At 35.8% G+C, this 22,622-nt stretch overlaps 3 protein-coding genes, 1 long non-coding RNA gene, 1 other non-coding gene and 3 pseudogenes across 15 annotated transcripts; 5 read left to right on the top strand and 3 right to left on the bottom strand.

Annotated features, from left to right (window-relative positions):
• The first annotated feature begins 1,353 nt into the window (after positions 1–1,353).
• On the top strand, positions 1,354–3,156 carry AT1G43910 (P-loop containing nucleoside triphosphate hydrolases superfamily protein). The gene is made up of 3 exons (NM_103518.4): positions 1,354–1,845; positions 1,924–2,494; positions 2,568–3,156. Exons 1-3 carry the CDS (start codon positions 1,412–1,414, stop codon positions 2,988–2,990), a joined length of 1,428 nt encoding a protein of 475 aa, NP_175058.1. The 5' UTR covers positions 1,354–1,411; the 3' UTR covers positions 2,991–3,156.
• AT1G43900 (Protein phosphatase 2C family protein) lies at positions 3,112–5,010 on the bottom strand. Its single transcript, NM_103517.3, has 8 exons — positions 4,661–5,010; positions 4,434–4,576; positions 4,255–4,353; positions 4,012–4,170; positions 3,844–3,930; positions 3,653–3,744; positions 3,496–3,567; positions 3,112–3,358 (listed from the first exon to the last, which is right to left on the bottom strand). The coding sequence occupies exons 1-8, from the start codon at positions 4,993–4,995 to the stop codon at positions 3,230–3,232; spliced, it is 1,116 nt and encodes a 371-aa protein (NP_175057.2). The 5' UTR covers positions 4,996–5,010; the 3' UTR covers positions 3,112–3,229.
• A 3,225-nt stretch (positions 5,011–8,235) lies between these two features.
• On the top strand, positions 8,236–8,745 carry AT1G43897 (annotated as a pseudogene; the record flags this gene model as incomplete). The annotated part of the gene is made up of 1 exon: positions 8,236–8,745.
• A 651-nt stretch (positions 8,746–9,396) lies between these two features.
• AT1G43895 lies at positions 9,397–10,473 on the top strand (annotated as a pseudogene). The gene has a single exon.
• Positions 10,392–12,344, bottom strand: RAB18 (RAB GTPASE HOMOLOG B18). Of its 3 annotated transcripts, NM_001084206.1 has the most exons (8): positions 12,226–12,308; positions 11,971–12,134; positions 11,815–11,883; positions 11,249–11,314; positions 11,048–11,169; positions 10,840–10,968; positions 10,516–10,761; positions 10,392–10,397 (listed from the first exon to the last, which is right to left on the bottom strand). In NM_001084206.1, the coding sequence occupies exons 2-7, from the start codon at positions 12,104–12,106 to the stop codon at positions 10,645–10,647; spliced, it is 639 nt and encodes a 212-aa protein (NP_001077675.1). In that variant the 5' UTR covers positions 12,107–12,134; positions 12,226–12,308; the 3' UTR covers positions 10,392–10,397; positions 10,516–10,644. The 3 variants fall into 3 exon arrangements, with proteins under 3 accessions (NP_001077675.1, NP_175056.1, NP_001117435.1); NM_103516.4 differs by lacking the exon at positions 10,392–10,397 and having other exon boundaries at positions 10,401–10,761; positions 12,226–12,344; NM_001123963.1 differs by lacking the exons at positions 10,392–10,397; positions 12,226–12,308 and having other exon boundaries at positions 10,423–10,761; positions 11,971–12,223.
• Positions 12,345–12,946: 602 nt separating this feature from the next.
• Positions 12,947–13,496, bottom strand: AT1G07233. Its single transcript, NR_139211.1, has one exon. It is a non-coding gene; the product is annotated as an other RNA (long non-coding RNA).
• A 278-nt stretch (positions 13,497–13,774) lies between these two features.
• Positions 13,775–20,043, top strand: AT1G43886 (annotated as a pseudogene; the record flags this gene model as incomplete). Its single annotated transcript has 1 exon — positions 13,775–20,043.
• On the top strand, positions 15,562–21,427 carry AT1G07203. Of its 6 annotated transcripts, NR_143407.1 has the most exons (3): positions 15,575–15,802; positions 16,123–20,458; positions 20,838–21,172. It is a non-coding gene; the product is annotated as an uncharacterized misc_RNA (transcript). The 6 variants fall into 6 exon arrangements; NR_143406.1 differs by having other exon boundaries at positions 15,562–15,802; positions 16,780–21,172; NR_143402.1 differs by having other exon boundaries at positions 15,571–15,802; positions 16,123–21,427.
• The last annotated feature ends 1,195 nt before the right edge of the window (positions 21,428–22,622 follow it).

The raw sequence follows: 22,622 nt of genomic DNA, 5'->3' as shown, positions 1-22,622 counted from the left end.
AACTTTGGTTGCTTTTTTCAACATTATTCAATTGATTTGCCATGTGCACGACTCCAAACATTGGTCTTTCAAAATAATAGTAATATAAATAACAAAAACCAAAACAATTTACGACCCTCCATTGAGAATCTTTTCTTCCTTAGCCAATAAGTCCTTTTACGTTTAATTTATATTTTTGCCTTTTTCTTTTCTTTGAATAAGACCGACCAATCTCCCTAGTTGTATTACATCAGTTTCACCTACATGTCAGCTTCCACTTATTTTCCTTGCGTGTAATAATTTACATACATGACAAAATCTTACTTCTTAACTCGTACATGCCACTTGTTTTGTTGTCTGCTGTTTACACGTATTAGGTTATACGCTTAATCAGGCTGGTTAACCACACAACTCTTGATTTAGTAGACTAATCTAAATCTATAACAATATGCATTATCTTGGTCAATGGTTTGAATTCAAAAGATCAAAAACGCTAGTAAATTATATATGTTGGTAATGTTATTTTTTGTATTCACTTATCATTTTTTTTTGTCAAATGTAATGTTAAATTAAATTCAAAAGAAAAATATCGTTGTTACATCGATTTTATCGTGTGTTTAATAAATTTTTTATACATAACTTTAATTTTTTTGTTAAAAATCAGATTCTTTCGCATACCAGAGTTAAAGACTCTTACGTATCTTCTATCTCTGCTTGCTTTGTTTGAGAAGAGTTGATTCCGGACTTACTTATCAATCCTTAATCGAGCTAGTGGATTCAGATTTTCTCTATAAATTCAAAAATGCTAAATTAGTTATATTGTCAATGTTATCTTTGTATCTATTTTTCAAATAGTGCATACATTTTCTTCTCATAAACGATACAATTAGATTTTATCATCTTCAAACTCGGAAAAACTATAAGGTTGAGACTTCAGAGCTAAACTTTTGTAATAAAAGAGAATTTATAGCTTTTGGAAACCCTCCGGACCCAAAGTTTATTTGCACGCCGCCAACCTAATTTGTACGTTAATTTCTTTGCATACATTAGATTATTCAATAAGTTCACTAGAAAGTTTTAGTTTTCGAAAAAAAGTGTACATAGATACATTAATCACATTGTTTAGTTGTCCACATATGTGCACGTCTTAAAGCATATGTGAGAATGTGACTTGCCTTGTCCTTTCTTCCTTGACCTAAATGACGTCCTCCACTTTCTCTCATCCATCTTTGGAGCTTTCCACCCAAGTTTTCCTTACACTTTCCCTGAAAATTCAATCTAATATTAAAAAAATCCTAAAAACCAAAACTTTACAAAAAATTAATATTAAAAAAATAAAACTTTCTTGTTCACCACTCACCAAAACTCTTTATATAAACATATACACAACTCTTTCACTTTTGCATCATCTTCCTTCTTCTCTTAAGCACAAATGGCGACTCTTTATAGTCAAGTTCCTTCTGTATCAGCAGTTTTCTCTCTTTACACATCTTTTTCCGCAATCACGATGCTTTTTCGAACAATCCTCAACGAGATTGTGCCTAAAAGAATCAGAGAGTACATAGCTATGAAAGCTGTAGACTTCTTCTCTTCTTACTTTCAATCTGATTTCACTTTTGTGATAGAGCAACGTTGGGAGTTTGTTGAGAATCAGACGTTCCGTGCTGCTGAAGTTTACTTACCTACCTGTCTCGCCGGACTTTCTACAGGCAAACTTCTTGTGGGTTCAAGTAATCTTAAGAATCCAGCTGCTGAGCCAAAACTTGGTATCCCTGTGAACACTAAGATCATTGATAACTTTGAAGGGATTCATCTAGAATGGACTCTTCACTCTGTTGAAACTAAGAAGTATCTACCCGAAAAACGGTAACCCTAAAAAAACTCTGTTGTCTTTTATCTCTTAGACTCTATTCTTCTTTGATCTGACATGTTTTGTGTGTTCAGGTACTTTCATTTGACATGTAAGAAGGAGTTTCGTGAGAAGATAATGACGGATTACTTCACTTACTTAGCGAAATCAGCGGAGAAGATAATGAGCCATCGCGAGAATCTCAAGATCTATACTTATAACCAAGACCGGTCTAAATGGGAATCTGCTATCTTCGAGCATCACACGACCTTTGAGACGTTAGCTGTTGAGCCAGACCTAAAGAAGACTTTGATTGACGATCTTGATGCTTTCTCTAAAGGAAAAGACTTCTTCAAGAGCGTAGGACGTGCTTGGAAGCGAGGATATCTTCTTTACGGTCCACCGGGAACCGGGAAGTCTTCTATGGTAGCTGCCATTGCTAATCATATGAAGTATCATATCTATGATCTTCAGATTCAAAGTGTTAGAGATGATGGTGAGTTGCGGGAGATTCTTACTTCGACCAAGAACCGGTCGATTCTTCTTATTGAAGATATTGATTGTGGAGCTGATGCTTCTCGTAGACGTCAGAGTAAGAAGAAGGAAGAAGATGGTGGAGAAGATGATGGTGAGCCACAAAAGAGGAAGAAGAAGTTTGAAGTTGGGGTAAGTTTAATGAAAATTTCCTCTGTTTTGTTAGTTTCTTTAGTCTTATGAATCTTTCTTTCTTGTGGTACAGATATCTTTGTCTGGTCTATTGAACTTTGTTGATGGACTTTGGTCAAGTTGTGGAGAAGAGAAAATCATAATTTTCACTACTAATCACAAGGAGAAGCTCGACCCGGCGTTGCTTAGACCAGGACGGATGGATGTTCATATTCTCATGGACAATTGTACTCCCTTTGTGTTCAAGAAGCTTGTGGCTTTGTACCTTAAAACCGATGAGCATGTCTTGTTTGATCCCATTGAGAAGCTCATTCTTGAAGTGAGTTCGACTCCCGCTGAAGTCACGCAGCAGCTCATGGCGAGTAAGAACGCTGATATCGCGCTTAAAGGCCTTGCTGAATTCTTGGAGAACAAGAAGTTGAAAAAGGGAGAAGATTCTAGTGTGGAGGAAGAGGGAGAGATTGAAGATGCTGAGACTAAAGAAGCAGAAACATAAGACTTTATTAGAAGTAACTCTAGTGTTTCAGCTCCTTTTGGTAATAAATATCATTGCTTTAGACCAGATGAAACAAAATGTAGCTAAAACTACATGTTGATGTATGAACAATTAGGGGACATAGAGTCTCATAAATATATCTTTCTTTTATAAAATTGTATAACCCAAATATGTTAGTGTATTCAACAGCTGAAGATGGTACATTCATAGAACAAGAACAATATGAATTTGGTTCTTGCTCAAGAAACCTCGAATCGTACAACAATGCAAGTGATATTGTCGCAGCTACCCCGTGCGTAACCTTCTTGCACAAGCTTTCTTGCTGCTGTTTCCGCATCTGAAATGTCTCGTACTATTGCCACGGCATCCTGACAAAATAGTTTCGAGAGTGTGGTTTAGGTAGGTACTCAATTCCTTGTTAATGGTTATAGACAACATGTGCATTTGCAAAACCATACATAGAGTAAAGCATAAGAATTCAAAAGAGCTTTATCTGGAAACAAACCTTGTTTGACAACACATTCCACAGTCCATCACTAGCAACAACAATAAACTCCAATGTGCTTATATCCTCCTCCTAAAGAGTACTGTGTGTGAGTATAGGCGCAAAAGAACAAAGAGGCTCAATGGCCATGCAACAAGAGAGTAAACCATCTAAGTACCTGAATTTCTGGCTCCGCAATCACATATGGCTTAAGTTGCTTATCTCCAAAAGCCCGAGAGACCGCAAGAATTCCACCAACTCGCCATGTTCCTGGTGTATTCCAAGTAATAACTAATAACTAAACAACCCAAAACACATTGCACATACACTCTAAAGCAAACATAAGAAGAGAGAATGTAGAAACTTTACCAGCCCAAATAATAAAGCCACCAGCATCTTCAATCCGTTGTCGCTCATCTGATCTATCAGGTTTATGATCATCAGAGAGTGGAACAGCTACAGAACAAACAAAGAGCCGTCACATATCCAAAACCTTAAACACCAGTTAAATAAATCTAGAAAGAACAATAATCAAACCTGAACCATTTCTTGACGCTACAACTCTAGAATCACCAACGTTAGCAACAATCAACTTATCACCTATAAGAAAAGCAGTCGCAGCAGTCGAGCCAGCATTCTTCGGTTGTCCTGCCTCTTCAATAAGATACTCTTCATCTGTCTGCTTAAAAACTTCAACTGCAGAATCAAAATTCAAAGTCTCAAAAACACAAATTCCATGGAAAAAGCTACTAGAACACTCAAACTTTGTCTCATTATTACCAATAGCTTTCTTAGTGTCTGAGATAAAATCATCATGACTAACTAAATTCTTGAAAAGATTGTTTTTAAGATATTCTGCAGTTCTTGCTCCACCATGACCTAACAAACCAAACAAAAACAAGTCAAATGACAACACTTTGGTTAAAGAGTAATAATGTGTTGTTAGAGAAACAAGTTACCATCAAAGACACCAAAGAAAGCAACCATTTGTCCATTAACATCAGAGATTCTAGTTTCGAAGTAATCCTCCATTGTTGCTCTTTTACCTTTAAGACTAGAATAACCATAACTAAACTTCACAGTTCTAACTCCTGCTAAAAAGCTACAACAAAACCGGATAGAAACAAAAAAATTAAGATCCTAAAATTTGAGAAAAATCGATAGAAAGATTCAATTTTTTAGAAACCTGATTCCACCGCCGCTAAAGAGGGCATTGGGATCTCTAGAAGAAATCATTAAAGAAGATTTCGTCGCCGGAGAAGAAGAAGATTCCGGCGGTGGAGAATTGGCATCCCCGCGAAGGGGAGCGACGGAGAGAGGAGGAGGAGAAGGGTTAGTCAGGTTTGGTGATTGGCAAAACCAGAAGAAGGAACAGAGGAAGAGATAGAAGATGATAAAGGAAGAGATTGTTTGAGAGTTGAAGAGGAAGAAGAAGAAAGACCGAACAAGAGTGGTGGTGGGTTTGGTCTGGAGGTGGACACATTCAATAGGAGAAGAAGCAACATTTCTAGTTTTCTTCATTACTTTATTTCTTTCTTTCTTTTTTTCTGTCTAGGCATATATTCTTTTTTTTTCAGGGATTTAGTTTGATTTTTTGCAATTATATTGATGAAATTTTATATTGTTTTGTTATATTTATTATACTATAAATCTTTGAATGAAAAATGTTAAACTGATGCTAATTAGATGGTGGTCCAATTTTAAGTATTTAAATAATAACAAGATTAATCAAATCTACTACGTTGAACTTTTACAAATTTATTAATAATATCAAATAATAATTTATTTTATTCTCAAGTTATAATAGTATGAAATTTAATATAATTCAGTGAGACTAAAAAACTCTAAATAAAAAAGAAATGTAATTTATGATTCAATTAAATTCATAAATTAGTTATTATATAAACTTATTATAGAAATAAACTAAGAGAATTTAGTGAAAAAGTTGTTTATTTATAAAAAAAAATTGCAACTTTCTCATATTCATTCATCACTAAATGTTTTCATTGCATCAAATGTGTTTGGTGTGGTTTTCTTCAACTATATCTAAAAATTATGAAAAGTTATAAATGTGAATAAATTTGTATGTGTAAACTGTTTCCAAATTTACTATAGTGTCATCTTCAATTTTTTTTTCTTTTCGCCATATCATATTCAACTTCATCATCAAACTAATACAATTTTTATAAACTCTAAGCTTTTGAATATTTCTTATTTTCACTTGGATAGTCCACTAGGCTATCAACATCTAATTAGTAGGATGTTCAATTTAAATAAAAATAATCAGACAATAACAATACGACTAGGAATTATATTTAGAAATTAAAATATCAAAAATACATATCTAAAGTATTTTTTAAAATTGCTGATTGAACGAGTAAAATTTTGGTTCAAGTTTATTTATATGTAAAACATTTAGATAATTTTGATATACTATAAATTTTTTGAAATTTTGGATTGGAGAATAGATAGGAATTTTACGATTTATAATTTCAAAATTTAAATATTGAATTCCTGCGTGAAATAAAAAAATCATTTAAGATGGAGGAACACGCCAAGATGTGTCGTAAATTTGGCCGATTTAATGGTATTAATGTTAAACCCACGAAATATTGAGAAATTTTGTTAAAACCTTTTTATTAAGATTGTTGTGGTTATCATCAAAATATCAAACTAATTAATGTCCATCTAAGATTGAATAATTACGCAAGATGCATTGCAAAGGTAGACAAATCCGATCGGTGTTGATGTTAAATTCACCAAAAAAAAAATACTTTTTAAGAAGAGAACTTAATCACCAAAACCAGAAAATAAATATTTATAAACGACAAAACCAAATAATATAGTTTGTCTTTACTTTAAAATTTAATTTATATGAAATAAAGGATAACAAATAAATCTTTTCAGTTGGTGAAACTCGGAAAAATGCATTAAAAAATGGCTAAATTAATGGTTTTGATCTCACTAACTAAAGATATAAATAGTTATTAATATTATATAAATTTATTAAAGACAGAAACTAAGATAAATAGTGAATTATTGTTTATTTATAAAAAAATTGCAACTTTCTCATATTCGTCTATAAATGTTTTTCATTGCATCAATTTTTGTTGGTATTGTCTTCTTGAACTATATATCCAAAAACTATGAAAAGATATATAAGTATAAATTATTTTTTATATGTAAACTGGTTCTAAATATACGTATAAATTATTTTTAGCATCATCTTCATCTTCATCATCGTCAAAACTTTCAATGATAATATATTGCTACATAAAGTCTAAGCTTTTGAATATTTTTTGTTTTCACTTAGATAGTCAACTAGACTATCAACAGTTTGGGGGTATTGCGATAGTCAAGATTATCTATAATAACTTCAAAATCATTAATTTTGTTTACAAAACTAGTACTATCTAAACATCAGTATACAATATTTTCTCAAAGAATTTTATAGTAACTTATGGAAATAAACTTTCTCAGCATTGATGGAGTCGAGAGGCAAATTTGACTCACATTTGGATCCAAAAATGGTATTACGAATGTAGAAAATAACTGAGAATAGAGTCTGAATGATTTTTTTCTAGGTCCATCGAAACTCTTATTGGGCCATTAATGGGCCAATGTCAATGAAATAGTTTTGGGTGGATTATATAAAGAATGTAGATTTTATGATTAGGCGAAGAAAAAGGTTCAAAAGATTAATATATAAGATTAATGTATGGTTTATGTTCTTCATTGAAATTGATTCAAAAAAATTAGAAGAAGAGTTGTGAATTTTGGATTTATAAACTCGGTTTAAATATTATATTTGGTTTAAATATTGGTTATAAGTTTCAAAAATAAGATTTTAATCCTTACATCAAAAATGATTTTTTTTTCATAATTCCGTAAAATAATAGTGATTGAGAAAAAAAAAAGATACAAATCTTTTTTTAACAAGAAAATGATATGACAACGACGTCATCAAGGACGTGGCATCCACGTCTCCAAGCATCCATGTCAGCAGTCATGTATGATTTTGCACGATTGGATACCGACTAGTTTTCTTTAAAAGTCCAATAGGCTATCCAAATCTAATTAATTAGTAGGATGTTCATAGATTAAAAGTTTCCCACAATAATGCTACAACTTGGAATGATATTTAGAAATTATAATATCAAAAATTACATTTCAATAGTATTCTTTCAAACTACTAGTAAAGTGAGTGAAATTTGGTTTACGTGTAAATTTATAGATAATTTTGATTACAATAGACCAATTTATCAAAAACTCAATCTAAAATGCAGGATTATAACATTTCGAAAGTTCAAACAATTTTTGCCTCAAATTTGAAAGTTTGGGATTTTTTTTCCGACATTTTCCCCAAAATATGTTAGAAAAACCATAATATCTTTTCTAAATGATTTATATAACAAGAGTCCATATTTATTAGGGAAATGTTAAAACTACTTACTTCAAAAAAATAGTAAAATACTCAAAAATTTTCACAGATAACAAAAGGTCCAAATCAATTTTTTTACCCTAAGAGCACAATTATTGGTAGTATCTTAGAGTAATTCTTCGGTTAATTAGAAATGAAATATAATATTTTTATTGATTATATGAAATATGACTCTTATATAAAAGTCAAACTAAAACCCTAAGAGTTGTGGTATTTTATAATTGAGTGTTTCTTTTTTCTTTTGTTTCTTCTTCCTCTCTCTCTTTCACACAACGCGACACCGGAATCGATTCGCTTGAAATCGAAACCAATCATCGATGTCACCGATTTTATGACCTCCTGCCATCCATCTCCACCAACGCTGGTTGCACACATCGATTTGGCCACTCTAATTGATGAATTTATCCGATCTATTTCAATTCCACAAAGTCGAAAAGCAACTTTATTTGCATCCAATCAAAAAGCTTGCCGTATAGATGTCGAGTGTTCTTTTGGAGTTTTGCAACCTCGATTTGCCATTGTAAAAAATTCAGTTTTTATTTGAGATAAGATAAAAATATCAAATATTATGCAAGCATGTATAATACTTAATAATATGATAGTAGAAGAAGAACGAGATGTGTACAATCTATTTGATGTATTCGAATTCGTACAAATGGAATCAACAACAAGTTCACACGTGGAGTTCACATGTTCTACATATATGCTTTAAAATCTTGAAAATATGTTGGACACTAGAACTCGACTTCATGATCGATGTGCGCATCAATATTTGAAATCTGATTTGGTCGAGCATATATAGAATTTTTTTTTGCAGGAATCACTAGTTTAACTAATCTTTTTCGTTTATATTTACGTCATGTTTGTTTAAACTTTGATGTTATGTATGTTTCAAATTTTATAATAATTATTAAGTTTTTTAAAATTAAAATGTTTTTATTTTAATTTTTTTTTTCTTAAGAACTCCAAGTTAAGAACCCACCATTACATATTGCCAAAATTTTAATCTCTTAACCAAACTCTTAACATCACAATTTTTTTAAATCAATTATATATATATATATATATATATATATATTTCAAAAAATTATGCTAAGACTAATTTAAAATATTACCAATAATAATGCTCTAAGACTCTAATATATGTTGATGCAGGACTGGTTATGACTACTTTTCTTTCATATCATTCTAACAAGCCTGATCGCAAGCTCTTTTGAGCTAAAAAGTCTATGAGACTCTGACTCTCATAGATCGTCAACATATAAAAGCAAGATTTGCATTTTGCACCGTCTTTCATTTACCAAACTGCTACACGGGCCAGACTTCCTTCTTCCTTGTTGAGCCCATCAACACTTTATAGCCCACCTTCCATGCCCAAACTGTCGTAGACCATGCCACCCAAAACCCTTCTTTTTTTTTTACTCTTTCGCTTCATTGACTTTTTTTCTTTGTTTTTCACTTTGTGGACTTTGACTTGCATTAGTGTCTATCTCCTTCTTTCTTGCGTCTCTTTGTTTGCAAGAAATTAAGATCTCAATTTACCACAATTATCTTGGTTAAGAGATGTCTTGTTTGAATTTGTTGAGGGTAAATAAGAAGGAGGAAAGGAAGAAAGAAGAGGAGATTCCTTTTCAAGAAAATGGGAGCTTATTGTTGGAGGAAACTCATTGCATCTTCACGAGGTATATACAATCCCATCCGTACGTTTTCGTCTCGCTCAAGCTACAAAAAACTTCGACTGGACTTACATGATCGATGTAGACAGATTCATGTGTTACAAATGTATAATAGAAAACAGAAGCGTGCTGATAAAGGTATGTCAAGGCAAGATCTACGACCCTGACAATTTATTTCGTGATATCGCGGTTTCATCTTTGATGAGTAGTCACAAAAACGTTCTAAATCTCTTGGGTGGTTGTCTAGAGTTTCCTCTTCCGGTTCTTGTTTGCAAATACGCTGAAAATGGAAACCTTATGAGTATATGAAAAGCAAGGGAAGACCCTATGCTAATGGAAACCTTATGGGTAAATTGTCTTGTTTTAGCCTCAGCATACCAATTCTAGAAGGAGAATAAGGTGTAACTGACATACTTTGCGGATCAACCAGCTATATCGAGGCCGATTATCGCAAAATAGGTTTTGTCACTGGGAATATTGACGTCTATGGCCTTGGTATCATCATGCTAATTCTCTTGACTGGGAAGTTACAATGCACCTTGGATGATGGTTGTGTCCCATTGCCTGACTATGTTGGCAAGTTGCTGGAGCGAGGTTCCTTCACCGGACTGATAGACCAATCACTGTTGAACAACCGCGAGTGACGATAATCTAAGATTGCAAATGGAAGCTTTCGGTAAACTTGCTTTGAGATGTGTAAGATTCAATCCAGAAGAAAATGTGCCTCATATGATTGTGGTTGCAAGAGAAGTCAAAGAGATAGAAACATATACCCAAAACTTTAGTAGTAGGTGTTTTTTTTTTTTCTCTTACGTTCTTGCTTTTTGAGCTACTCTGCAACAGTTATTGTGTTTATGAATCTGAGTTCTACAATTCAGAAATAAATGATTTTCAAAGAACAGAGAAAAATCCGAGATTCGAAACTAGTGAACACAACTTTCAAATCAGGGTTGAGATTTACATCCAAGATGCTGCGGTTTAGGAAAACAAAGAGACAATCAAGAACAAGATGATGAGCAAGAGTGTAATTTGTCATAAACTGTAAAACCATGTCTAAGACGAGCAGCAGTAGCTCGACGAGGTACTGGTGGTCTGTGCGGGGTTTTGTTTGAAGATGTTCTTCTTTCCGCCAGACGAACCTTCAGCAGTAAGACTCGGCGTTTCCAATATCTGCAAATAAAGAAAGATTACGACATACTCATATATCCTCAGAACAAAAATCTAGAAGCTAGCTGCAAAATTTACTACCTTAAGAACAAGCTCTTCAAAACATTGCTCAACGTTGACTCGAGTCTTTGCACTACACTCCAGAAACAAACATCCGTACTCCCGAGCAAAGTCTATGCCTTCTTTTTTAGAAACAGCTCTTTCACTCTCCTGGAAATTACATAAAGATCAATTGCTATGCAACATTATAGACACTCAACATGAGGACGGAGAGACGAGATGATCTTACCTTATCAACTTTATTCCCGACAAGCATCTTAATGCAATCCTGATTAGTCGAATAGAGGTCGATTTCCTTAGCCCATATGTCTGATAGGTTTGTGAACGTGTCTCTTCGTGTCACATCATATACTACACAATTGGAGAATTCCAAGTCACTTATAGGGATCACGGATGACAAATAACTGTGTTTATTAAGAGTGAGACATACCCATAATTATACCCTGAGCTCCTCTGTAATACGAACTTGTTAGCGTCCTAAATCTCTCTTGCCCAGCTGAGTGATCATAAACACCCAAAAACTGATCAGTGATCACAGAACAACCGACAAATCGCAAGAGACTATTCTCTCAACTGTTCTAATATCAAAACTATTCTAAATAGATGAGTCTATCCTAAGCTTATTCTAGATACAAGACTAATCTTAAAATAATTATAAGTAATACTGTTACTTCATCTATAAACTATTCTAAATACAAGACTAACCTTTAAAATATTCTAAAGACAAGACTAATCTCTAAACTATTCAAATACAAGATACTAATCTCTAAACCATTGCAAATCCAAGACTCTTCTTCTTCACCAGTCACATTAGAGCTTAGGCAACAATGACTGACTAAGACACAACATAAAAAAAGATTATCACACATCATTGTGGGAGACATTCTCAAACTCTATATTGTTCAATGATTCCCCTAAACATCTAAATTGAAACCACAAGATGTGTGACATTTACATAAATTCCAAACAACAACAACAAGAGTATTGATCTCTCACCTGTATCCCAAATCGCAAGCTTGAGTTTCTTTTCTCCAATTGTCAGATACTTAACCTTAAAATCCACACCTAGACAAAACAGATCCAAGATCAAAAAACAAAACACAAAAGCTAAGATCGGTACTTTAAAGCTTGATCAATTAATCTAAAACTCACCAATCGTTGGAGAAAGATCATCAAAGGTATTAGATGTGAAACTCAACAAAAGAGAGCTCTTTCCAACACCAGAATCTCCGATCAATAAAACCTTAAACAAGTAATCAAATTCGGGTTGTCCTGACGAAGAACCCATCGATCAAAATCCAACCTTTTTTAATTTCCTGAGAACAAATTTTACAAGGGTCGGAACAAAACAATCGAAAGATACAAACTTTAACTTAAAGGATCGATTTTTTTTAAGTTTCTCTTTACCTTAAGGCTCTCTCTCGAGATCTACGAGAAGAATGACACGAACAGAGGAAAAAGTGGAAAGCCGAAGAGAAAACTCGTAAGAGAGACTTCTTTGGTTAAGATGCCTCTTTAATTTCACCGACTGACAATTGGGGACGAATCTTCTACGGTTGGTCTTACGGAGTTTTATCGTACACCTTCCTTTCTGTTTGTTCATAACCGTTGGATCGTTAAACGTTTTTTTATTCGACGTCGGCCAGATTGGTATGCATTTCGTCTAGTTGATTTTGCTCTGCTAATGGGCCTTGGCCCAATTATTCTGCTAATCACCGGCAAGGTTCTTTTGCTGCATTATTTAGATGTTGAATCAAAGCTGTTTGATGAAAAAAAAAAAATTAAAAAAAAAAAAAATCAAAGCTGTTTATTCACACATCATTGCCATTACACAGGCTCCGGTTCTAGAAAGTTTGAGTATAAAACTAATTAGTCAAAAGAGTGATGCTTATAGAGATATTGAAGTATGTGTTGGAACCGCTATTGAACGATGTGTGCGTGAGCTATGTTTCGAGAGTGATACTTGTTCTATTGGGTCTGCTCTAGTGGTACTTCCAAGTAGCTTGTGTACACGTTCTTCAGACTTCAGTGCTTGTGACTTTGATGCTGTACAATGTGGTTCTTATGGATCTGTTTTCATTGGTTTCTTTTCTGTTATTAGAATGTCCCACATTAACTGATCTCAAAACCTAGTTCTAGAGTTAAGGATTGTCACCTTCTTTATATATTGTCCAAAGATGTTGATTTCAACCAATATGGATATTCTAATAAGCCTCCTCGAGATGTGGGTGTGAAACGATCCAACAGAAATCAGTTTAAGCCTAACATCTCGGAAATACAACAAGACATGCCACTTGTATGGGCCACATAGGTGGGAAACCATTTTTTGGAAATTTTGTTTGTTGAGCCAACCATGAGCTCTGATACCATATTGGGAATGTGGCTTAATTTATCCCAAAATGTAACTTTAGAGCTAAGGATTGCCACATCCTTTATATATTGTTCAAAGATCTTAGTCCCAGCCGATATGAGACATTCTAATACACATCTCTAAAAAATTTGGCTCTTCTATCATTGAAGTACCTTAGGGATAAATTTGTCCTCTTGCTTTTATCTGGTTGTTATGTTCTTAAAACGATGGTCATAGAACAATGTCCGGGTGATAGTGCGGGCCATTTCATAGTTAGAAAAGCCTCTTTAAAGATGTTTAATTGCGTAAAGAATTAGGAGACCGATGCTAAGACTACGGGAGGGTATTGGGAGATAGGATATTCTTCTCAATATTCTTCTCAATATGTTTGTTATAAGTTTAATTACGACTTTGTTAATATCCTCATGTACCCAGAATCTAGGAAAGATCTGAACTCTTGTAACTGAATCATGTATATATTCACTCTAATGCAAAGCTATCTCCTCAAGGAGACTTACACAATCTTACATGGTATCAGAGCACATCTCTCTTTGATTGCTTCTTCTCTCTTATATCTCTTCTCTATTCTCTTTTCCTTACTCAAAAATGGCCGCTATCATGAACCCAGAAAAGATCTATGGTGTCTCTAACATCAAATCTCACATTCCTGTGATTCTTGACATTGAAGAAAGTAACTACGATGCGTGGAGAGAACTCTTTCTCACCCACTGCCTCTCCTTTGATGTTCTTGGTCACATCGATGGAACCCTTCAACCTGCCAACGCCGCTGATGTTAACTGGCAGAAACGTGATGGAATTGTGAAGCTCTGGCTCTACGGAACTCTCACACCAAAGCAGTTCCAAGGTTCGTTCGTCTTTGGTTCAACCTCAAGGGAGATCTGGCTGAGAATTGAAAATCAATTCCGCAACAACAAGGATGCTCGTGCTCTTCGTTTGGACAATGAGCTCCGTACGAAAGAGATTGGTGACATGAAGATCGCCGATTACTGTCGTGAGATGAAAAAGCTTCCTGACTCTCTCTCAAATGTTGATGCTCCAGTTCAAGATCGGACACTCATGATGTACGTGTTGAATGGTCTGAATGCTAAGTTTGACAACATCATCAATGTTATCAAACATCGCCAGCCACTTCCACGCTTCGACGACGCCACAACCATGTTACAAGATGAAGAGGATCACCTGAACGGCTCATCATGAAGACCGAACCCAACACATGTGGACCACTCATCCTCCTCTACTGTGCTTGTTGTCTCAGAGGCGCCTCATGTGAACTACCAACGCTCAGGTCCTACTCAGATGACTTACAGAGGACGTGGCGGAGGCAACAACAGGTTTCGGGGCGGAGGACGATCCTCATATGGTTACAATCGTCAAGGCTTCAACTCCTGGAACAGGCCACCATTCTATCCAAACCCGTATCAGATGTGGAATCATCAGTGGGGATACCCACCGCAGCTGAATGCCAATGGACAAGGCTTTTTTGGTCTTTTACCTCCTTACCATTCTCAGCAGTCAAACGCTCACTTCAGGACTCCTAAACCTGAGAGCACGGCTGATCTTGCAGAAGCATTCAACACCTTTTCTCTTCAAGATCCCCCTGATTCTCAGTGGTACATGGACTCTGGTGCAACAGCCTACTTGACTTCTGGTGCAGGTAATAATCTCCAACTTTCTCTTTATCCTAGCATCGGAAAATCTGTCATTTTTGGGAATGGTGGTTGCATTCCTGTTACTGCCACTGGATCCTTATTTATTGCTAATAAACCTCGTCCCTTAACTCTTCATAATGTTCTTGTCACACCTGACATAATCAAAAATCTTGTTTCGGTTCGTCGATTTACTAAGGATAACAAATGCTCAATAGAATTTGACCCATTTGGCTTTTCTATAAAGGATCTTCGCACCAAGAGGACTCTTCTTCGCAATGATAGCAGTGGGGATCTATATCCGGTTTTTCCAGCTTTCAATAAAACTTCAGCTCCAGCCTCTACCTTTCTAGCTCAATCGTCTGACATATGGCATCGAAGACTACCACACCCTAGCAACGATGTTTTGAAGACGTTAATTTCTTATTCTTATTTTCATCCAAATAAAAAGACTCTCACATTGACTTGTAATGCATGTCAAATTGGAAAGCATGTTAAGCTTCCGTTTTATTCATCCACATCTAAGAGCATCTCCAATGTTTGATAAATGGAGTTCTCTCCCTGATTCTCCGAGAAAAAAAGTTTCAAAATTAAATCAAAATGATGTATTATTGAGAGAGCTGTCTCTCTTGAGAGAGGTTTTGAGAGGTAAGAGAGACGATGACGTGGCGCGTTCCCATTGGTCGGATGTTTGACAAAACAAGGAAAAAAAACGCGTGAACAATTAAACCCAAACATTTTTCGATTTTCCCCGACTTTCTCCGACGATGCGATGGCGATAGCGATGGTGATTCCGGTGACTTATGCTCCGACGATTGACACGATCATTTGAGGCAGTCTCCTTTGTCCAGATTTTCTTCTTCAACCTCTTTCTCTTGCTTACCCACCAAATTCATCATCTTTGAAACTGCTTCATCCCTTTCGCTTTGGTGATTCTGAAGACTCCGCTTTATACCCATTTTGATCTGTAAGTTTCGATTTTCGATCTCCTTTGTTAGTTTCCTGTCATATTTAGTTAGAAATTGTTCCGAGCATTGAATTTTTGCGTACATGAATCTCGTTTTTAATCTGTGTTTGTGTGATCAATTTGTGAAATTTTGAATTGGGTTTGTTTGCTCGATGGTGTTTTATTCATTGGCTAATTCCCCAACTGATAACTTTCAATTTCTGAGATGGTGGTAGTTATAAAACTAAGGCTAAAACACTAATCTTTGCTCTTAAGTAGTGTTGGTTTGGATTGATTTTTGTTAGAAACAATGATTGGAGCATAAGTTTTGTTACATGTAGTTATGGCACATCGAACAAGGAGATATTATCTTATAGAAGAATGCTTCCAAGTTAGTTGCTTTTGTGCTATATCTTGAGGACTTAAGGCTTATGGTTAGTGTTCATACTTTGTTTTCTTGTTTGGTCTATAATAGACACTACTGGTTGAATTAGAATCTGGAACCGACATTAGTGTTTTTGTTGGCCAATATTTTGTTACTGCGATGAAATGAAAAAATCACGAGCTGATGATGGCTATGATGAAGCTTATTGGGTCTGATGATTTGGGTATTAATAATAAACTCCTTAGATTTAGTCAAACTATGATCCTACAGGACCTCCTCATCTCTTAGCAACAATGTAATCTATTACTAGGGAAGAACAAAAACAATAATCTATTTTATGGTGATTGATGCTTGATTGGAACAATTAGGCAATGATGCTTTCAGATTTAGAAAGTCTTGATTTTGGATTTAGTCTTGGTGGACGTAATATGGTCGGCGTTAGGAGCAGTGGAGACTTTGAATTTCATGTGATTAAATTGTGATTATGCAACATTTCCCTATGCTCTTAAGACTGTGATTAAACAAAACTTTACTATAGTAGCGAAAAGCAACGGTCAGTTTCATACATGATAGTTGATGATAACTGTGTGTGTGAATGCATGTATATTAATAGCATTCCGGTGAATCATAACTTCATTCTACCACCATTCAAGATTTAGCAAATACAGACACTAACTACGAAATGAGATTCATTGGATATAACCAAATTCCAAGCACTCCTAGTCCTCTTGGCTTTGGGACACTTTTAAGCTCTGTCAATCTTTATTTCTGTTTTGAACTGAACGTTTGTTGTCATTGGCTGCAAAAGCTGTCATTTGGCTAATGATCGAATTGTGGAAACAAAGGATAATTATAGAATGGTTCAAAGAAGTTGGTTTCTTCTTGGTTTAAATCTTGTTTCTTCAATGTTCAAATACTTTTGATGTCTTTTATTAATTTTTATGAAACAATTTTTTTTTTCCTAAGAACCTAATTAGAGAGACTAACCATTGGACTAAGAAAACTTAAAATAAAAAACACAAGTTCTCATCTAACAAAATTTCAAATAATTTATACTAAAACAATTGGTGAGAGCCCATGGGGGACTCTCACCGTTGGAGATGCTCTAAAGTTTCTTCTACGTTTGAAATAATACATTCTGATTTGTGGACTTCTCCTATTCCTAGTCTATCCGGAATTCGTTACTATGTTTTGTTTCTCGATCAATTCTCTCATTTTCTATGGATTTATCCTCTTCGCAATAAGAGTGATGTGTTCTCAAAATTTCTGCAATTTCATACCTATGTCAAAACACAATTCGAGAAACACATTAAATCTCTACAGTGTGATAATGGTGGTGAGTATAAAAACTCACAGTTTCATGATTTCTTTGCTAAACACGGGATACAGTTTCGTTTTTCGTGTCCATACACCTCTCAACAAAATGGCAGATTGGAACGCATGATACGAACCCATCAACAATGCTTTTTGCACTATGCTGCTTCAAGCTCATCTTCCCAATACGTTTTGGGTAGAAGCTCTAAGGGCATCTCCAATAGTAATCTCTATATTTTCCTCTATTTATAGAGATGACTCTATTTTAAAGACATTGTGCTCCAATGGTCACCTTTAAAATAGAGTTTCCTCTGAAATAGAGGAAAAAATAGAGATATATACTTTTTGTCTCTATAAATAGAGATCTCTACAATTCATCTCTATTTTTTCCTTTATTTTTGAGGAAACTCTATTTTAGAGGTGACCACTGGAGCACAATGCGTCTAAAATAGAGTTCCCTCTAAAATAGAGAAAAATATAGAGGTGATCATTGGAGATGGTCTAAATAATGCAGTTCACATTCTCAATCTCCTTCCATCCACTTCTATCGATAACAAAATTCATTTCTCAGTGTTATTCAACAAAACACCATCTTACTCTCATCTTAGAGTTTTTGGTTCTCTTTGTTATCCTCACACAAATAATCAAAACAAACTTGATCCAAGGTCATCACCATCAGCTTTCCTAAGTTATCCTCTACTTGACTCAGGGTATAGATGTTTTGATTTAAAAACACGGAAAATTGTGATATCTCGTCATGTCACATTTTAAGAGGATATCTTCCCTTACCAAATCACCAATGCTAAAATCGACTCTGCTTATGACTTTCTTGAAGCGGATACAGAGCCTTCTCAAATTCAAAAGCAGCTTTTGCTTACACCTTCTCTTCCAGCGACAAATGAAACAGATCTAGTTTTGACTGCTCTTGCTCCTCATGTAGCGACTCAACCACCACCACAGCGTATGGTGACTAGATCGCAGCAGGGCATTCGTAAACCAAAGAAAATTCTCTCACTAAATGCTCAAACACTTTCCCAAATTCCAAAGGGTTATAAGCAAGCTCTAATGGATCCGAATTGGAATCCTTCAATGACAGAAGAGTATGATGCTTTGATTAAGACTTACACTTGGAGTTTAGTGCCTAAACCTGCAGGTACAAACATCATCAATTCGATTTGGTTGTACAAGCACAAGTTTAATGCTGACGGCTCACTCTCTAGATAGAAATTCAGACTTGTCTCTAATGGTAAATTTTTGGAACAAGGAGTCAATTTTGATGAAACGTTTAGCCCAGTGGTTAAGCCTGCTACAATTCGTGCAGTATTGAACTTTGCGGTTGAACGACATTGCCTGGTGCATCAGTTGGATGTACAAAACGCCTTTTTGCATGGAGAGCTTGAAGAAACAGTTACATGTATCCACCAGCAGGGTTTGTTGACAATAGGAATCCGGGTTATGTATGCAAGCTAAATAAGGCGTTGTATGGCCTGAAACAAGCACCACGGGCTTGGAATGCTCGGTTTGTAGCTTATGTTAAAAGATGGGTTTTGTGCAGAGTAAATGTGATGCTTCTCTATTTGTGTACAAACACGGGCAAGACAAGGCCTACTTGTTGCTCTATGTCGATGACATAATGCTTACAACATCCTCATCCAGATTCCTTGACTCCATAGTCGACAAACTCAAAACGGAATTCCCAATGTTAGACACAGGTAAACTCAGCTTCTTTCTAGGCATCTCAGTTATGCTCGATAGTAACGGCATGTTCTTATGCCAAGAAAACTATGCAAAGGATATTATTAAGAGGGCAGAGATGCAAAACTGCAAACCCAGCCTCACACTGGTTGATCTAGCTTCAAAGCTAGAAGAGAATGTTGGACCAAAGATACAAAACCCGACTCTGTATAGAAGCTCGGCAGGAGCACTGCAATATTTAACTATTACAAGACCGAATATATCTTATGATGTCTAACAAGTCTGCTTGTTCATGCATGACCCAAGGGAAATACACCTTCATGCACTCTGACGTATCTTCCGCTATATCAAGGGGTCTCCTTCTTAAGGTCTTAGTATTACTAAGTCTCCATCAACGAAATTGGTCGCTTATTCGGATGCGGACTGGGCTGGGTGTCCAAACACGAGGCGTTCAACTTCAGGGTACTATGATTTCCTTGGTGATACTCTAATCTCTTGGTCGTCTAAGCGACAAGGCTCGGTTTCAAGATCAAGTGCAGAAGCAGAATAAAAGGCAGAGGCAAACGCGGTGGCAGAGACTTGTTGGATACGGAACTTATTGTTCGAGTTACATTATCCGTTATCGCAGGCAATGTTGGTGTTTTGTGACAATGTGAGTGTCGTATATCTCTCTACCAATCTTGTCAAGCATCAGCGAACCATGCATGTTGAAATAGACATACACTTTGTGCGGGAGAAGGTCGCAAAAGGCGAGGTTCGTGTCATTCACATTCTTGCAACACATCAATACGCATACATTTTCACTAAGGGCCACATTACTTCCCTGTTCAATCAATTCAAGTCAAGCCTTGACGTCATTACAAGACCGATGCTAAGACTGCGGGAGGGTATCAGGAGATAGGATATTCTTCTCAATATTCTTCTCAATATGTTTGTTATAAGTTTAGTTACGACTTTGTTAATATCCTCATGTACCTAGAATGTAGGAAAGATCTGTACTCTTGTAACTAAATCGTGTATATATTCACTCTAATGCAAAGCTATCTTCTCAAGGAGACTTACACAATCTTACAGAATCAGACATCAAAAATGATGGTGGATTTTTGATAGATGCTCCTTCTTTGCAGCTCTTGGAGATTCAAGAATATCCAGATGGGTTTTGTGGCATTGAGCATAGTATGCCTAAGATTGAAACCGCAAATGTTTATGTTACTCATACTGAGCAGATTCTTTCTTCTCTTACTTCAATCAAGTAACTCGGATTACGTTTAACGACATCAAAGGTAATTATTATTAGTTCTACTCTATATACTTATTTAAGAAGATTTTATCATTGTTATATTGGATAATAAACTCCCTTGACTGAATTATTATGAGAGACACACATATATAGAGATATATAGAGATACAAAGAGTTCTAGAAAGTTATATCTAAGGGTATGTCATGGCGTTATTCCAATGACTATTCTTGGCCGCTTGAATATGCGATATTAGAGCGGGAGAAATAGTGATATCAGTGTGAAGACAAAAATGTTTTTTTGATTTGAAGATACATTACTACGATTTTGTATAGTATTAGTGGAAGTAGAATTAGAAGTAGAAGTATGAGAAGGAGGTACCATAGGGCTTCTTTGTTATCACGAAACAGATTTTTGATTGCAGACCAAAGGTCATGAATGGAGCACTTCGGTTTGAGGACGATCTCAAGTATGGACTCGGTAATTGTCCCATAGATCCACATTTTGACAAGATCATTGTGCTCTTTCCAAGATTTTTCAGTTTCCGGCGTGGAGGAGGAAGTGTTGTCGATGTGCCAATATATTAGGGGCTGGTTTGGCTCGGTTCTCTTTAGTTACTCTTGGTATAATCATCTACGAATATACTCTAACAGATGCATATATTCTTTGTAACTAGAATTAGATAGATCTTCCTAGATTCACGCTTTCGGTTGTACATTGACTCTATATATGTTGTATGCTGTTCATTGTGATCAATAACACGAATCCATTTGATCTCTGAAATCCTTTACAAGAACACCAAAACTGCTACTATGCATTTCAAAAAGCTCTCTCCATGTATCGTAGTTGAGTTTGGCCTTGTCAAGAGTGATGAGAATGTAAGATTTGATTTGGCTAATAGAGAACGGTTTGTCAGAGGTGGTAGATAGATTGGTACGGGCCATCGTTGAGAATAGAGAGTAATTAAAAAACAAAAAAATATAAAAAGAAAAACAAAAGGTTTAGATGAGGAAGAAAGAAGATGAAGAGAAAAGAAAATTCGAAGGAGAAGAAGAAAAAGGAGAGACGAAGAGAGAAAAGGGGAGACGAAAAGAATACTTTTAGAAGAACAAAGGCTATGATACCATATTGGATAATAAACTCTCTTGACTGAATTATTATGAGAGACACAAATATATAGAGATACAAAGAGTTCTAGAAAATTCTATATAAAAGTATATATGAAAATATGCATATCCTAACATGTTATGCATACTATAAACTTTTCTTCTTGAAAATGAGCTGTCAAAGCGGGCTGTCTATGTCCATTAACCCAGTCTAATAATATCCATTTTGATATTTGGACAAATAGAATCTATATCCATTAAAATTCTGTCTATTAACGATTGCATCTGTTGGAGCTGGATTCTCGTCCAGGAATCCACCTGCGAAAATACCAAGCCAGCCCACAAAAGTCCACCAAGTCCACCAAGTAGAGGACCTACGCAGCTGACGAGCCCACATACGCGAATGGGTACTTGGGCCAGATAAGCCCAGTCACCTGATGAAGGGAGATAAGCGAATAATGACCTAGGAACTGATGAGGAGATATTCGCGGAGCGGACCTGATATTTCGGAACTGACCTGCCGAATATCCAGGAGGATCTCCGCAGATCCCGGACGAAGCTACCACGTGCGTAGATCTATATAAGGGAGCAAGGACGACTTGGAAGAGACATTCAATCCAGTTCACATTCGCACACACACACTTTTACACTTGTAATCTCTTTTCACATTGTAAAAGCTTTGCCATAATTAATACAAAAGTCCATTCGTTCTTAGCAATATAACTCTCAAGATTTCAGTGAAGATCTAGCCCTCCTTTCTCATAATCTTAAATACAAATCTCTAGTGTGGATTTCAAAACCCACATTTGGCGCCGTCTATGGGGACGGAAATAGATCATTCCAACACCAACACTAACACATCACTTGTGACCAACGATCTTGGATCCCAATTCATCCAATTCATCGAGATCTGGCTTACCAGTTCAGATCCCAAACGATGACGTTACGGACGGGCACCTCCCAACGGATCTCCCTCCCGGAGCCCAGGTTGCTGTTATCCATAACACTGACACGGAGAACATCTCCCAAAACTCGAATTCTTCTGGATCTGATCAAATCACTCCCCCTCCGCAAACAAGGGGCGGAGAACGAAACGTCACGAT

The sequence above is a fragment of the Arabidopsis thaliana genome (genome assembly GCF_000001735.4).
Source record: "Arabidopsis thaliana chromosome 1 sequence".
Taxonomy (NCBI): Eukaryota; Viridiplantae; Streptophyta; class Magnoliopsida; order Brassicales; family Brassicaceae; genus Arabidopsis; species Arabidopsis thaliana.
Note: the sequence above shows the minus strand (reverse complement) of the source record. Positions and strands in the feature narration are given on the sequence as shown.